This window comes from Theropithecus gelada, chromosome 6 (assembly GCF_003255815.1).
Source record: "Theropithecus gelada isolate Dixy chromosome 6, Tgel_1.0, whole genome shotgun sequence".
Lineage (NCBI taxonomy): Eukaryota > Metazoa > Chordata > Mammalia > Primates > Cercopithecidae > Theropithecus > Theropithecus gelada.
In genome coordinates this window covers 35,626,116-35,642,459 of record NC_037673.1, presented here as the reverse complement: position 1 = coordinate 35,642,459, position 16,344 = coordinate 35,626,116, and the positions used below count along the sequence as shown (strand labels likewise).

At 43.0% G+C, this 16,344-nt stretch overlaps 1 protein-coding gene across 2 annotated transcripts in view; it reads left to right on the top strand.

Moving 5' to 3' along the window:
* Nucleotides 1–1,456: 1,456 nt before the first annotated feature.
* The window catches only part of UGT3A2 (UDP glycosyltransferase family 3 member A2), a 30,723-nt gene continuing 15,835 nt past the window's right edge, over nucleotides 1,457–16,344 (top strand). The window contains exons 1-3 of one of the 2 annotated variants that reach the window (XM_025388015.1): nucleotides 1,457–1,676; nucleotides 4,020–4,121; nucleotides 15,139–15,253. In XM_025388015.1, the coding sequence (XP_025243800.1) occupies nucleotides 1,583–1,676; nucleotides 4,020–4,121; nucleotides 15,139–15,253 (311 nt within the window). In that variant the 5' untranslated portion in view covers nucleotides 1,457–1,582. The remainder of the gene's footprint in view (nucleotides 1,677–4,019; nucleotides 4,122–15,138; nucleotides 15,254–16,344) is intronic. The other variant, XM_025388016.1, reaches the window with a different exon arrangement.

Genomic DNA, 16,344 nt, shown 5'->3' with positions numbered 1-16,344 from the left:
TTTTATTTCTTAGTGTGTTTAGTATCAGTTTGCCTGGCAGAACAATGCCTGGCATAATAAACAGCTATCAGCCAGGCATGGTGGCTCATGCCTGTAATCCCAGCACTTTGGGAGGCCAAGGCGGGTGGATCTTGTGAGGTCAGGAGTTCAAGACCAGCCTGGCCAACATGGTGAAACCCCGTCTCTACTAAAAAATACAAAAATCAGCCGAGTGTGGTGGTAGGCGCCTGTAATCCCAGCTACTCAGGAGGCTGAGACAGGAGAATTGCTTGAACTTGAGAGGCAGAGGTTGCAGTAAGCTGAGATTGCACCACTGGACTCTAGCCTGGGTGACAAGTGAGACTGTGTCTCAAATAAATAAATAAATAAATAAATAAATAAATAAATAAATGCTATCAATATAATTGTTGAATAAATAAAAATCTTGGAGTTTGATAACAAATCCTTTATTTTGCTAATGCATTATGAAAAGTACAAGAATAAGACGAACTGGAGCCTTGTGATGTCTGGTAAACCTGGCCCTTCCCACACTTCTCTCTCTCCCTCCTCTCTTCTCTCTTCCTCCACAGTAGGTATGGCTAGGTGAGGGATGCACAAATGCATAGGCATGTAATGCTTTAAATTCCAATGAGAAAAAATAACACCTATAGACTGAAGAAGGCAGGAACAGTACAAGCAGAATTCAAGGACCCACTGCAACCAAGGATTCCTCTGCTTGTTTAGAGGTGCACTGAAAGCCTTTCCTAAAGGAAGTCTTAGAGTTTGAGGATAGAGAGTGTAAAGGGGGCTACCGGACCTAGTGATCCCTGCCCTCACTGGGGCTGACATTGCACGGAGGCAGAATTACAACCTGTCTTCAGCGTGTGCTCTTGGAAATTACGGAAAGATTCACCAGTCCTATTTCAGGATACTCATTCGGAATGATAGTGTCAGCTTTTGAATTTCAGTCCTCCAGGGACAGAGCTGGACTTCCAGAGGTAGGACTCTAGCCTCTCTTACCTTCTAAAGAGACACTAAGAGGTAGACTCCAGGGATGGTAGATTGATTTCCCTTGAGGATCCCCTTCCAGGGAGGTCTTGGGCTTGGAACATCAGCTCAAGATTTTAAGTAAGTCTCTCAGGAAACAGACCACGGGGCTGGCAGTATGAGGTAGTAGAGGCAGTCAGAAGGGAACTAGAGTAGGTAAATTCACACAGCCTTGGCAAAAGACAGATGGGTCCCATGGAGATAGAGCGTTCATCAGCGCGATTTACTGAGGTCCCTGCCATTCCTGGCTCACAGTAAGGATTTTCCAGGCAGGAGGGCTGTGATCACACGGACAGAGCAGGGTTAAGGATGGACTCACCAACCCCTCCTACTGACTGCTGGTAGTTCGGTAGAGCAAGGATAGATTACCCAATGGAGCACGAGGGAGGAGGGGCAGAGGGCAAGAGGGGATGCACAGAAGAGAAGACTGGCAGGATCCTCACTTCTACCTCTTCCCACACCCAGTGCCTTTGGCGCACTGAGGTGCACAGTGTCCCTTAGCCCGGCGCAGGGCGCGCAGCCCAGGCTGAGATCCGCGGCTTCCGCAGAAGTGAGCATGGCTGGGCAGCGGTTGCTGCTTCTAGTGGGCTTCCTTCTCCCTGGGGTCCTGCTCTCAGAGGCTGCCAAAATCCTGACAGTATCTACAGTAGGTGAGTGCTTGGCCGGAGAATTCCCAGACAGGCGCGTCCCGGATACCCGCACTGCCAGGGCTCCAGCGAACGGCGCTTGATCAGAGTCATCCAGGAGATTTTCCAGGCTGGGCTTGCGGACCCGGCTGGAGGAGGGGGAAGCCCATCCAGCTGTGGGGCAGAGAGGGGCCTCTGTTGCTGAGGTGGGGAAGATAGTTTTGGAGAAAAGAGACTCTCCGTTTCTCCCTCTTCTTCAGGAAGCGCTCCCCATCCCGCAGGGCTGGGGCCAGAAATTTGAGACTCATCCTGGAGTTTGAGACCCTGGGCTGCCTTCTCCAGAGCGCAGTGGGACTTTCAGAGGCTCATCCTAAGCTCCAGAGGGTGCGTGTGTGTGGGTGCACCTTAGCTTCCAGTAGAAACGGTGGTGAGCGTTTTCAGCTCTTGGAGACCAGGGAAAGGCGCTCCTGAGGGCAGCACTGTAAATGTTGTGAAGCTGCGTCCGGAGCCAGGGTGGCGCAGGCAGGTATTTCATGGCTGCAAGGCCAGTGGAGTGTTTTCCTCCAGGGAAGACCTGGAGAACTGCCCAGGGCTGAGGAGAGGACCCAGGTCATTCGGATCTTTTGGAGTCTCCTTCCTTTTACCTGTGCCGCTGACCGTTTTTGAGGGATTCGTGGAACTGTTAATTCAGCATTTTGGGTCTCAGTTTTACTTCTTTTACTTTTACCCCAAAGGGAATAGGATATAAAAGAGGAGCATATATGAACATAAAGGGATCATCCCAGGATCGAGCTTCCCCAAGATTTTATTTCAACCCATAGTGGGTTCTAATGGATTCCTTTTATTACTTAGAATCAGGGCTCCTAGAACTGGGAGGAACCACAGATCATCTAATTTAGTGCACATTTTGATTTCCTGAGAGGGCAACTGAGGGATGGGGAGTGAGATGCCTTCCTTAAGAGCACATGTGGCCTCCCTGATGTCCCATGAGGAATTAACTCAGGGTTTTCTTACTGCAAGACCACGCTCACAACAACTTCCACTCTGAAGCCCTTTTCACTGGGGATTTTAAAAAATCACTGTTTAAGAAACAGTGCAAGTCCATTTGAAGACTCCCCCCACCCCCTTTCTGAGTGTTAGTCTCAGTGAAGCAACAGAGCTTCGTAACTTCTTGAAAGTACACCGTCCTCCTTCCTCAGGCTCCAAGAAGGAGTTGGTATCTTTTCTGAGGTGCTGGAATCCCGATTTTTGCCCCAGAAAGCCACCTGACTCCCCAGGATCCACCACTAACAGCTGTTTCTGTGGGGACCCCTTCTTCCTGGCTCCCTGTTCTTACATGGATTAAAATGTGAGCAAGATCTGTTGCAGATTTGTACTTTATACATCGCTTGTTGCTCTAGACTATTCAAGCTGGGTATAAGTAAACTGAGTCATGCAGAGAGCTGCACACTACTTCTCTACTCCCTTCCACCTCCACCCCCAAACTTTTGGTATTTACCATTACATTACCTTCTCTTCTGATCTTCCTTTCTCTGCTGCTGAGAACCTTACATTCAAGCAAAGGCTATGTACTAGAACATATTCTGAGAAGACATTGATTTCATGGAACTTGTACCTCTTTTGAGGATCAAGCTTCTCTTTCCTTAGGATGGTAGGATTTTTCTGGAATCAGGGATTCCCTAGTCTGTCGTGCAACCAGGATCCAGCAGGCCCACCCCAAGGGCCCCACATTTGTCCTCAAATGTCTTAATTAGAACTTGATCATTGTTTGGCCTAAATTAAGTACATCCTTTCCAAATACATTAGAATCTTAAAGATTTGGATTCTAAGTAGTAGTCCCTCATTTCTTCCCTTCCAGTGATGATTTCTTGGACAGATCTCTTAAGGTTTCTATCTCCTACAGCAGCATAAATGTCCAAAGAGCAGGATCCCAGAAACAGTTCTCATTGTTTTTTAGGAACTATTCACACTCATATGTACAACACCATACCTGTATTTCCACCAATGCTGTGATTTCTTTTGGACTCTGTGTTTCCATAAGGCCTTAGTTAAAATGTACATGTACCTCAGGATGAGGAACTCCCATGGCCTAAGCACATAGTAACTCATTACACTGACATGGATACTGTGATTCACAAGAGGCAATCTCTCACGGACCAGAGCCACAGGTAAAAATTTGGGTGGTCGTGGTCTGGGTGAGTGGGCTGGGTTTTACCCAGAGGGACATGAGGAGGCTGGCAAAACTCATCTTTCTCCACTCACTATCCACTTCGTGTTCCCCTACCTTTCCTCTCCTGGATTGATCACTATCGACTTTAGACACGGTGTTCTCATCATTCCAGAACTGAAATTGTGCATTGTTCCTAGGTGGAAGCCATTATCTGCTGATGGACCGGGTTTCTCAGATTCTTCAAGATCACGGCCATAATATCACCATGCTTAACCACAAAAGAGGTCCTTTTATGCCAGGTATCTTTTCTCACTTTTCTTGATTTCTTCTACTCCAAGCAAAGAGCAAAATATTGTTTGCATAGAAAGGCTTAGCAAAATTTTTTTTTAAAATTCTAATTCAATTGGAAGGATGAAAAGCCTGTGTGTGTGTGTGTGTGTGTGTGTGTGTGTGTATGTAAAGTGCCAAAAAGCTTCTTAGGCTCTAATTACCAGGACTTGACACTCCATACTCCCATATTTTTTTCCCCTTACTTGACCTCTACTCCATCCCAAGCAACCATCCACTCATTATTATGGATTATTTTAACAAATACTACTTAATAAGATGGCTTAAAAAATATATTAAACAGGGTTGGGCAAGGTGGCTCACACCTGTAATCTCAGCACTTTAGGAGGCTGAGACAGGTGGATCACTTGAGACCAGCCTGAGCAACACAGGGACACTCTGTCTCTACAAAAAATACAAAAATTAACTTGACATGGTGGCACCCACTTGTAATTCCAGCTACTTGGGAGGCTGAGGGTGGAGGATTGCTTGAGCCAGAAGGCAGAGGTTGCAGTGCTGGGAATGCACCACTGCACTAGAGCCTGGGCAACAGAGTGAGGCTCCATCTCAAAGACTCTCTGTATATACATAGAACATAAATATTCAGCCTTATTTAACACTTCTTACATGTAAGAATCACTTTTCTTTTTATAGATTACTTTTCCTCTTTTTATGATATCGGAATGTAAGTAAGCTCTCGCAGGGAGCCCCTTATTTATGTAGCTAAGTTAGGAGTCTATGGCTGAGATGGTTTTGCATTCTTGAAAAATAAGTGGCTGCCCACAAGTTTGTGCATAGTGATTTCAGATGTTCTTAATGGAGTCATTGAATCCAAAGAATTTTAGCCAAAATGAAGCTCATACATCTTATGAACTCCTCTGTTGATCCACAAGGAAACAGAAACCCTGAGAACTTAACAGACTTGCTTGATAACAGAGTTGGGTGGATTAGGACTTTATGCTCCAAATTGCTCAATATGAAAGTGTTGCTCCAGGAAAAGCCCAAACTCCAGCATCATGTAATACACCCAGGCAACACACCTGGACGTGCACCCCCTGAAGCTATAATTTAAAAAAAGAAAAAAAACTCAAAAGCAAGCATCTTTGAGGAAGAAAATTCTGAGATATTTTCAACCTTTGAAGGTAACGTCAGTCCTTGTTATTGTTCAGATTTCTAAAACCACTTTTTTTTTTTTGAGACAGAGTCTCGCTCTGTTGGCCAGGCCGCAGTACAGTGGCATGACCTTGGCTCACTGCAACTTCCATCTCTCGGGCTCAAGCAATTCTCCTGCCTCAGCCTCCTAAGTGGCTGAGATTACAGGCGTGTGCCACCATGCCCGGCTAATTTTTGTATTTTTAGTAGATATGGGGTTTCATCATGTTGACCGGGCTGGTCTCGAACTCCTGACTTTAAGTAATCCTGCTGCCTTGGCCTCCCAAAGTGCTGGGATTACAGGTGTGAACCACTGCGCCTGGCCAAAACCATTTTTTAATCTACATTTTTTCATTTAAATTTTAAAATTTCATTGTGGTGAAATATATATAACATATAATCTACCATTTTAGCCATTTTTTTTTTAAATTGAGTCAGCGTCTCGCTCTGTCTCCCAGGTTGGAGGGCAGTGACGTGATCTTGGCTCACTGCAGCCTCCATCACCTAGGTTCAAGCGATTCTTGTACCTTAGCCTCCCAAGTAACTAAGACCACAGGCGGGCGCCATTAGGCGTGCAGCACCACGCCTGGCTAATTTTTTTGTATTTTTAGTAGAGACAGGGTTTCGCCATGTTCGCCAGGCTGGTCTTGAACACTCCTGACCTCAGGTGATCTGCCTGCCTTGGCCTTCAAAGTGCTAGGATTACAGGAGTGAGCCACCGCACCTGGCCCCATTTTCAAATGTACCGTTTAGAGGCTTTAAGGACATTCACATTGTTGTAGAACCATTATTACCATCCGTTTTCAGAAGTTTGTCATCATCACGAAGTGGAACTCTACTTATTAAACAGTGACTCCCTGTGACTGACAGCCACTCTTACTTCTTGAGACCATCACTATGACAGTTATTACTGTTAGTGCTTGAGACCGTCATTACGAGACTGAACGAAGGAGGACGAAGGTAGAAATGAAAACTTAAAAGAAACTGTTATAAAGAAAGTGGCCAGGGGAAGAAGAAAAGAGCTCCCTGCTTCTAGTGAGCAAAGGCAGCTGTTGAACTTCCATAACCTTCTTTTTTTTTTTTTTTTTTTTTTTTGAGACGGAGTCTCGCTCTGTCGCCCAGGCTGGAGTGCAGTGGCCGGATCTCAGCTCACTGCAAGCTCCGCCTCCCGGGTTTACGCCATTCTCCTGCCTCAGCCTCCCGAGTAGCTGGGACTACAGGCACCCGCCAACTCACCCGGCTAGTTTTTTGTATTTTTTAGTAGAGACGGGGTTTCACCGTGTTAGCCAGGATGGTCTCGATCTCCTGACCTCGTGATCCACCCGTCTCAGCGTATTTATCAGGTACAATGAACAGGGAGGAGGAGGTAACGATCGGTCAGCTGCTTGATTGATCACAGTTTCATATTATTACTAACAGGCTTCAGATTTGCCTAATCACAAGAAACACTGTAACTGGGGTGTAACTGCCCTCAGCATTCCTTCTGGGTGGCAGATGCGGTTTGTCAGTTTGCCAACATTCTGCATTTATGAGAAACAGTTTGCTGTTTACTCACATAGTCTCCAGTGGTATACTGAGTTGATCACAGTCCTCACTCTTTTGGCCTCCAACATTTCTCCCTTTTTGTTTTTAATTGAGAAAGGCAATTACAGGCTGTGCAGCCCTCAATTGCCGGTTGGTGGTCCAGCTGATCTTACAGATGCACAGGAAACCACGGCCCGCATGGCCACAAACATGGAATCAGGGGTTTTTGCCTGACCTTGATGCTCTAACAGTTTCTCAGCTTCCTGTGTGGTTTTCTTGATCTGTCTGCATGTCATGGGGTTGATGTGAGTGTGACTCCAGTCAGTCCTCGTTCCATCTTCACATTCAGATTCAACTGGCTGATGGCTTGTACTGGGGGAACCAGGCCTGTGTTTGGAATCCATGGGTCCCCCCAGTCTCCCATTCCATGGTCACACACACCTTGGGAGCACCCACATGGTTTGTTCATTCTTTGTGAAAACACAAACATACCCTGGTCCCCACGTTAGTAAATCTACCAAAACAAAAGCAAAGGTTTTTGTAGCTGTAGCCAGGAGGCAGGCTGTTGCTGAAGCATCTGCTCCACAAGCTGCAACGCAGTTTCTGCCTCTTTTGGTTAATTGCTGCGGGGTAAAACTTTCCATTGCTAACGAGAAACAGGCTCTTTCTGATTAACAGAAGACACAGAGAAAGCAAATCTAAGGCTTATCCTTCTCGTGCCCAGTTCCCACATCTTAAGCTCCGAGAAAACCTCCCAAGTCCTCTGCACATCTCGCAGGTGCCAGCACATGTTTACAATCCATGAAAGCCAAAGCTAAAGTTAGCCTTTCTGTAGCCACAGAAGACGGTACAAGCCAATTTTCATCCTCCCTCTCCTGTTCACCACCCTCAATAGGTGCTGTAGGTGGGGCAAAAAATTCTTTCAGACACTGAAATAATAACAAAAAGATGGTACGTACCAAACTCCAAACAAAAAAGAGAAAAGAAATAACCAAATTCTTCCCCATGTTATTTTGATTCAGAAACTTCCCGTTCTTCGTACCTCTAGGGCACTGACCTTATGTTGCTGCCAGCAGACTTGTAACGGGGTTTCTCGTTCATCTGGATGGTTTTAATTTTTTCTGGGCTTTAGTTTTTTTCTGCTCCAGCAGACCTTCCTTGCTCGAGTCCCTATAGGACCCTATGTGTCCCTATCTGTTCCTGCAAGTTTCTGCTAGTCTATGCTAGTCTTTATCCCTATTTGTCCCTGTGGTCCCTGTTAGTTCCTGCAAGTCCCTGTCTTTCCCTACCTATCTCTATTTGTCTCTATCTCTATTTATTTCTATTTATCCCTACTTATTTCTATTTGTCCCTGCAGGTCCCTTCAGGTCTCTGTTTGTCCCTGAATGTCCCTATTTATCCCTGTTCAGGCGCCACTTGTGGCGGACTGCCACAATTACTACTTGTTACTGTCATTACGAGAGACATTACTCTTACTACTTGAGACTGTCATTACGAGACTGAATGAAGGAGGACAACCATAGAAATGAAAACCTAAGACAAAAGAAACTGTTATAAAGAAGGGGGCCAGAGGAAGAAGAAAAGAGTGCTCCACTTCTAGTGAGCAAAGGCAGCTGCTGAGCTTCCATAACACTTTGTATTTATTGGGTAGAAAGAGTGGAGGAGGAGGTAACGATTGGTCAGCTGCTTGATTGATCACAGTTTCATATTATTACTAACAGGCTTGAGATTTGCCTGATCACAAGAAACACTGTACTTGGGGCGTGACTGCCCTCAGCATTCCTTCTGGGTGGCAGACGCAGTTTGTCAGTTTGCCAACATTCTGCGATTATGAGAAACAGTTTGCTGTTTACTCATATAGTCTCCAGTGGTATACTGAGTTGATCTTGACCCTCACTCTTTCGGCCTCCAACAACTCCCCATTACCCTCTACCTTCAGCCCCTGATAACCATATTCTATTTTATTTCTCTATTAATTTGACTATTCTGGTTACAGCGTATAAGTGAAATAATACAATATTTGTCCTTTTGTGTCTGGCTTGCTTTACTTAGCATAATATCTTCAAGGTTCATTCATATTTAACGTGTGTTAGACCTTCTTTTTTATGGCTGGATATTCAATTTTATGGATATATCACATTTTGTTTATCCATTAATCCATTGATGGGCATTTAGGTTTTTTCCACTTTTTGACTATTGTGAATAATGCTGCTATGAACACTGGTATACAAATATCTTTCTGAGTCCCTGCTTAAAACCATTTTAGTATCTTTTACGTTTGTTTTCATATTCTTCGCTGCCTTTGTATCTGCCTAAACTGGATATCTGATTAAATAGTTGTAGTATTTTCATTTTAAGACAATTATTTCTTAATTTCAAAAATTGTAACTAAATTCAATTGATTTAAAATAAAATTTAGATGAAAAATTAATGATGGCATTTCCAATAAACTTTGAGAAACTACTGGCCGGGTATCGTGGCTCACATTTGTAATCCCAGCACTTTGGGAGGCTGAGGCAGGAGGATCACTTGAGCCCAGGAGTTAAAACCAGCCTGGGCAACATAGTGAGACTTCATCTCTACTAAAAATAAAAATAAAACATTAGCTGGGCATGGTGGCATGCTCCTGTGGTCCCAGCTATGTGGGAAGCTGAGGCAGGAGGATTGTGTGGGTTGTGTGAGCCCTGGAGGCCGAAGCTGCAATGAGCTATTATCACACCACTGCGTTCCAGCCTGGCCAATAAAGTGAGACCCAGTCTGAGAAAAAAAAAAAAAAAGAGAGAGAGAGAGAGAGAGAGAAACTACTGAAAGCTACAGACCTTTTACTCTTTAACAAATATAAGCACAGCAAAATCTATAAACAATTCAAGGAATGTGTGGATCCTTTCTGTTTTTTCATAGGATTAGGAGTCTAGAGTTTCTTTTAATAATTCCCTCATCATGGATGTCTCTGAAGCTTTGAAACAGAATTCCCATTTTTCATTTCATCCGTAGAGCTTGGCTGAAGGTCTACAAACAAGGAAACACATAATTGGGTTATTATTTCTGATCAGATGCCCCATTTAATGAATCGACACATTTGAGCCAATTATTAACTCCTTATTTGGAAACACTTTCCCATACTGTTTATTTATTTGCAACTTTAATAAATGACATCAGAGGCACTGAAGAAGCAAAGGTTTCTAATACTCACATGTACTACTACTCCAACCCATCAATATCTGGAATCACAATTGGATTATACACAGTGACTAGAAGACTATTCAAGAGCATAAGAGGGAAAGCCTAGATTGCTTTGAACAGACTGTGAGTAGACTGGGAATTCTAAGAACTCTGCTCAGAAGGAAGGAAGGAATATGATAGAGAAAATCTGTATTGTCTTAGAGACTATAAATCATCATACAGAGACTTTTTGTAGAAATGTAGATGTTCAAGTGTTCTTACTGTCTATAGTAAAATGTGAGAGGAAAGATAAATTGAGAAAATAACTATGAGGCAGAAAACGAGGACTTTATGGTTTTGGAAATTCTCAGCCTATTAGGATGGAGAATATTTAAAAATTAGGGAATTCAAATGTCAGGAAAGCAGTGTATCCTGTTGTCTTGTAGAGAAAGCCAATTGTATGTCTGGACAGCCTTTTGCTATTGCCTCTGAAGGATTAAACGGTCAGAGTATTCAGTCACACAGAAAGCTCATTGAAGATATTAGCATGAAGCAGGTTTGGTGTGCACTGGTTACCAACTTGCCTGAGTCTGCTAAGAAAGAACACCCACATAACGCAACAAATTCCATGAAGTGGATTTACTACCTATATGCGGACAGCAACTGAAACCTAAAATTCACTGTGAGCTGGTCCTCCAAGGCTCAGAAAGCTGCCTGGGATGAATGGAGTCTCAACTGTACATGCCCCACTTGCAATGCAGATAAAGGACCACGAAGTGCAGACCACCTTGGGTTTTATACCCTGGAGAAACATGATGTGCTAAGCTAAGTGTTGAAGGGTATCCTGTTTCTAGTGGAGACTGTAACAAAGCCTGGGCTATTCCACCCAGTGCCTCTCTATCTCAGAGTGTTACATTCCCAGCTCATTGTACAGTTATTCTCGATAACTACAAGTGACAAGCAGAGAGGAAAACAGGGTCAGCCCAAGGCCACCCTGAGAACTGTCCTGCAATTAGGTGTCTGTCTCATGGATTCCTTCACCCATAATGGCAGAAGCCACCAATCAAGATGAAACTATCTCATAACGATATGTGGATGAAACTATCTCGTAAAGATATGTGGAGACTGGGCATGGTGGCTCATGCCTGTAATCCTAGGATATGAAAGGAAATGAAACAGAGGAAAAGGAAATGAATCAAACAAAGGAAAAGATGGGTAGGACAAGATAATGACTAGTCTACAAATAAAATAAAATATCAATTTCTGCAAATAAACATAAATAGAGGCTCATGACTATCTCACAGACCTGGTGAAAAGGAATGAGAAAATGTCCCTGAAAGGATATTTATTCTTGTTCAAAAGAAACAGGTTGAAATCAAAAGGAAAAGGAATAGAAGTAAAGTATTATTGCTGCTTAGATCAGCAAGGTACAGAGGAAGCACACTGAGTTGAGGATAAACAAAAAGAAGTAAATGAGTAAAATAATTGACAAGGTATTCCTACAAGCCAGCCAGCCAGATACAAGATTTTAATGGTCCACATTACAGAGGCAACATATTAAAAGGATGATGAGGTGAACATCTAGACACTAGCTGGTGGTCTTGCTGTTCTAAAAGGCGGTGGATCCTAGGCCGGGCACGGTGACTCACACCTGTAATCCCAGCACATTGGGAGGTCAGGCGGATCACCTGAGGTCAGGAGTTCCAGACCAACCTGGCCAACATGGTGCAACCCTGTCTCTACTAAAATACAAAAATCAAGCAGGCATGGTGGCTTGTGCCTGTATTCCCAACTACAAAGAGGGCCGAGGCACGTGAATTGTTTGAACCTGGGAGGCAGAGGTTGCAGTGAGCCGAGATTGTGCCACTGGACTCCAGCCTGGGTGACAGAACGAGACTGTCTAAAAAACAAAAACCAAACCAAACAAGTCTGTGGAGCAGCTTCTCGTCTAGCGGAGTGAATTCCTATGACACACCCAGGAGGGTCACAAGGTACCCAATAATTTTTTTTTTTTGAGACTCAGTCTCGCTGTTGTTGCCCAGGCTAGAGTGTCATGGTGTGATCTTAGCTCACTGCAACCTCCGCCTCCCGGGTTTAAGCAATTCTCCTGCCTCAGCCTCCCGGTACCCAAGAATTTTATACCTTCAGAAGCACTGCCAATTTGGATTCAAAGGTATGAGGAGAATATGACAGGAAGGAGGGCTGGTGAGTTCCCCAATCTGCAAGTAGGAATTAAACTGACAAACCACTCAGCTGTAACCACATGCAACGCTTCATGAAAAACAAAGGATAACTCTGAAGGTGAAGCAATGAGCCCAGATGGCAGAGCTTCTAGCCCAGAAGGCTGAGCCAAACCACAGGATTATTCCCAGTCCTTAAAACCTAATTTTGTTTGCCCAGTTGTAGTCAAATGTCTTGGGACTGGCACCTCATTTTTTTTTTTACTTCCTTTTTGCCTCCATTAGAATAATGTCTGTAACTGGTATCCTATGCCTGTCCCACTCTTGGTTTTGGGGAGCAGGTCATTTTTTCCTAGTTTCATAGATCCACAGAAGGAGAGCAATGTTTCACTGAATGGATTACACCCAGACTCTCACCCACGGTTGCTGTAGATTATTTGGATGATGTGATTTGGGAATTCTGAGCTGATGAGCTTTAGATGAGGTTTTTCACTTTGAATTGATGATATAATTGTTTGAGACTTTCGGGGATGTTGGGACAGGATGAATACATTTTCATTCCATGAGGGATGTATATGAATGTCTGGGATCTAGAGAACACACTGCGGTGGGCAAATAATGCCACTCCCCCCACCCCGCAAAGATATATGTGTTCAAATTCCTATAATTATGAGTGTGCTATTTTACATGGCAAAAGGATCTTTGCAGATATGATTAATATAAGGATTTTGAGACAGGGAGATTATCATGGATTACCCAGGTGAGTCCAATGTAATTACAAGAGTTCTTATAAGGCAAGCTTGTCCAACTGGTGGCCCACCAGCTGCATGTGGCCTAGGACAGCTTTGAATGTGGCCCAACACGAATTCGTAAACTTTTTAAAAACATTATGAGATTGTTTTTGCAATTTTTTTTTTTAGCTCATTAGCTATCGTTAGTATTAGTGTATTTTATGTGTGGCCCAAGACAATTCTTCTTCTTCCAATGTGGCCCACGGAAGCCAAAAGATTTGACACCCCTGTTATAAAGGAGAGAAGATCGTAGGAGAGTTAAAGAATTAATGATGGAAGAAGAAATTAGAGCGATGTGATTGCCTGTTGGAAGGGGGCTATGAGCCAGGGATGCGGGTAGCCTTCAGAAGCTGGAAAGGGCAAGAAAAAGGATTGTTCCCTAGAGCCTTCAGAAGAAATGCAGTTCACCCACACCTTGATTTTATTTTAATGAGATCCATTTTGGACTTCTGATCTCCAGAACTATGGGATAATACTTTGTGTCATTTTAAGCCACTAAGTTTGTTGTAGTTTGTTAAAGCAGCAATAGGAAACTGAAACGGCCATGATAGGTGCTCAGAAGAACTCCAGGAGGCATGAAAGGAGGATGTTAACGCCTTTACATTGCAGGTGTTCCTGGGGGGCACTAATGAGAGAGCCTGCTATACTGCAACTTGGATAGATTCTGGAGCCTTCTGTTACAGGAGATCCTATGCAATGTGGGCTGATTTTCAAGTAATAAACATGAGTGGACCTGAGTAAAATTTATAAATAAGGAATATGTTGTCTTTAAAATGCAAAAAGGCCTAAAAGATGTTGGGCTTGTAACACTATGGACACAGGGAGGCTCGATAGTTGTTTTTTTAGTAGTATTGGGGATGGAGAGGCCTTCAACTAACCAAATGATCCTTTGGAGTTTAAGTGAGGGACTGGGTCTGATACTCTGCATGGGACAATGGCTTATCCCCTTTATGAGCTCCTTTTTGAATGTTTCTGTGTCTTAAATGAGTGTGGCGAATGAATCTCCTCAGAGGAGGACACTCTCAATGTAATGTTATATCTGTACTCCTGGAGAAAGCTGGAAGCAGTGGCTCTTGCTGGCAAAGATTGTGGGCAATAGTAGGGCTGTTGCAGTACACTGTGGGTAGCCATGCATTGTGTTTCTTCCAAGGTAAAGACGCACTGTGGCTGAGAGGCTGTAAAAATCAGCATGGAAGAGAACATTCTAGCCAAGTCTATGACTGCAGAGTATTTGCCAGTAGATACTTGGATAGAGTCTTTCATTTCAGTTAAGTTGAGTATGAGAACCTTAATATGTGGGACTATGTGTTAATATACCCCAATCCTCACACAAAATCTGATTTGGATGTGATGAAGGCACACATGTATTAAGAAGATATGAGAGGTTTATGACTCATAGGGTGAGGTTTTTTTTTTTTCTTTTTTTCAGAATAGCAGGACAGGCTGCCAGGCAAATCTGAAAAATGGCTTTAGAGAGCAGGGAGGGATGACTGGCTTGAGTTTTTACTGTGAGGAGAGGTAGGATGAGCTGAGGATTTCCCTTCATTGTCCTGACTTGCATGGATTGAAACTCCTACCAGGGATAACAGAGAAGGTATGTGCGGGTTTTCTTACCAATTTGCTCAGATGAAGCATGGGGTTGGGAAGGGGAAATGGGGCTTGACATTTGTCAAGAGGCAAACAGTGAAAATGGAGTCAGACTTCTTATTACACGTGGGTAATGAAGAAGGGGCCAAGCTGGCAAGTCGGGATGTAGGGGACTACTCTTTCAATGAAGTCTTTTAGTATTTTTTGACTGAATTTAAAAATTATTTGCATGTATCACTTTAAATAATAAAAATGATTGTTTTTGTAAAACGGAAAGAACAGAGACTCTGGAATCAAACAAATGTGTACTGTATTTAAATACAAATTATACCAATGGCTCACACCTGTAATCCCAGTGGTTTTTAAGGGAGCTGAGACTGCAATGAGCTAGGATTGTGCTATTGCACTCCAGCCTAGATGACAGAGCAAGACTCTGTCTCAAAAATAAATAAATGCATACATTAAAAATACTTAAAGAAGCAATCATTCAAATACGTACATAATTTTTGAAATAAGTTTTGATATTGTTATGCTAATGTTACTCTTTTGCGCAGCATATTTTACTTTTTTTAAACCCGTTGCTGTTTTCTTAGATTTTAAAAAGGAGGAAAAATCGTATCAAGTTATCAGTTGGCTTGCACCTGAAGATCATCAAAGAGAATTTAAGAAGAGTTTTGATTTCTTTCTGGAAGAAACTTTAGGTGGCAGGTAATGTTTTTTTTTATTCTTTGAACCAAAGGGTCACTATTTTCATCATACAAATAATGGATGGATGCATGGATACTTGGATTTTATTTTAATGAGATTTTATTTTAATAAGAGAAAGTGACAAATGGATGGATGGATGGATTGATAGATGGAGAGGCAGATGATAAGGGGAGTAGATGAGTACTACATACTACATCATCCAGTAAAGTCCCTGGACATTCTTCTTTATACCGTCTTTCTTACACTATAAGCATGAATGCTTTTCTGCAGAAAGTGGGAAATTGTTTCTTCTGGGACTTCCTTGCGACACTTCACCTACAATCATTGCCTGTAATATCCCCGACACAGAAATTGGGATAGACTCCTCCACTTTTCATTGTTGGTGGGAAAATTAGAGTCACCTTTTCCCACTTACTGTCTTCCCTTCTTCTCACATATATTCATAAATAAAGGGAAGGCTTATGAACATTGGGTTTGTAGAAGTTGAACATACAGTCATGCAAAGTTCTTTAAAAAAGCAATCAACCTGGTACAAATGAAACATGAAACTGACTCCTTTTGCTTAATCTGGATGGGAAGAAACACATAACTTTTTGATCTCAGACATAAAAGAGGAAACACAGAAATCCATGTCTATCTTGGTTAATCGCAGTGGCCTTACCTACTCTTGTTTTCTTGAAAATTCTACTCAATAGTCAACATAGTGCTTAAATCTGACTTCTTCCATAAAGCCTCCCTCCTCACCCAAGCTGGAACACCACATTCTCTCCTCTATACGTCTGATCTAATCCACCCATTTGACACTTAGCCTATATCATCTTGCAGAGTTAGTTATATATTTTAAGCATATGCCTTGTCTCTTCTTATCCAGTTTCATATTTTAAAGGACAGGTATGGTTAAGAGTGCATTCTTAAAATATTTTAATTTATTAGCTTAATTTTAAATACGATTAATGAACTACAGTCTAAAAATTTTTACTACATGACTGGCTTTTTTTTTTTTTGAGATGGAGTTTTGCTCTTGTCGCCCCGGCTGGAGTGCAATGGTGCGATCTCGGCTCACTGCAACCTCTGCCTCCAGGGTTCAAGCG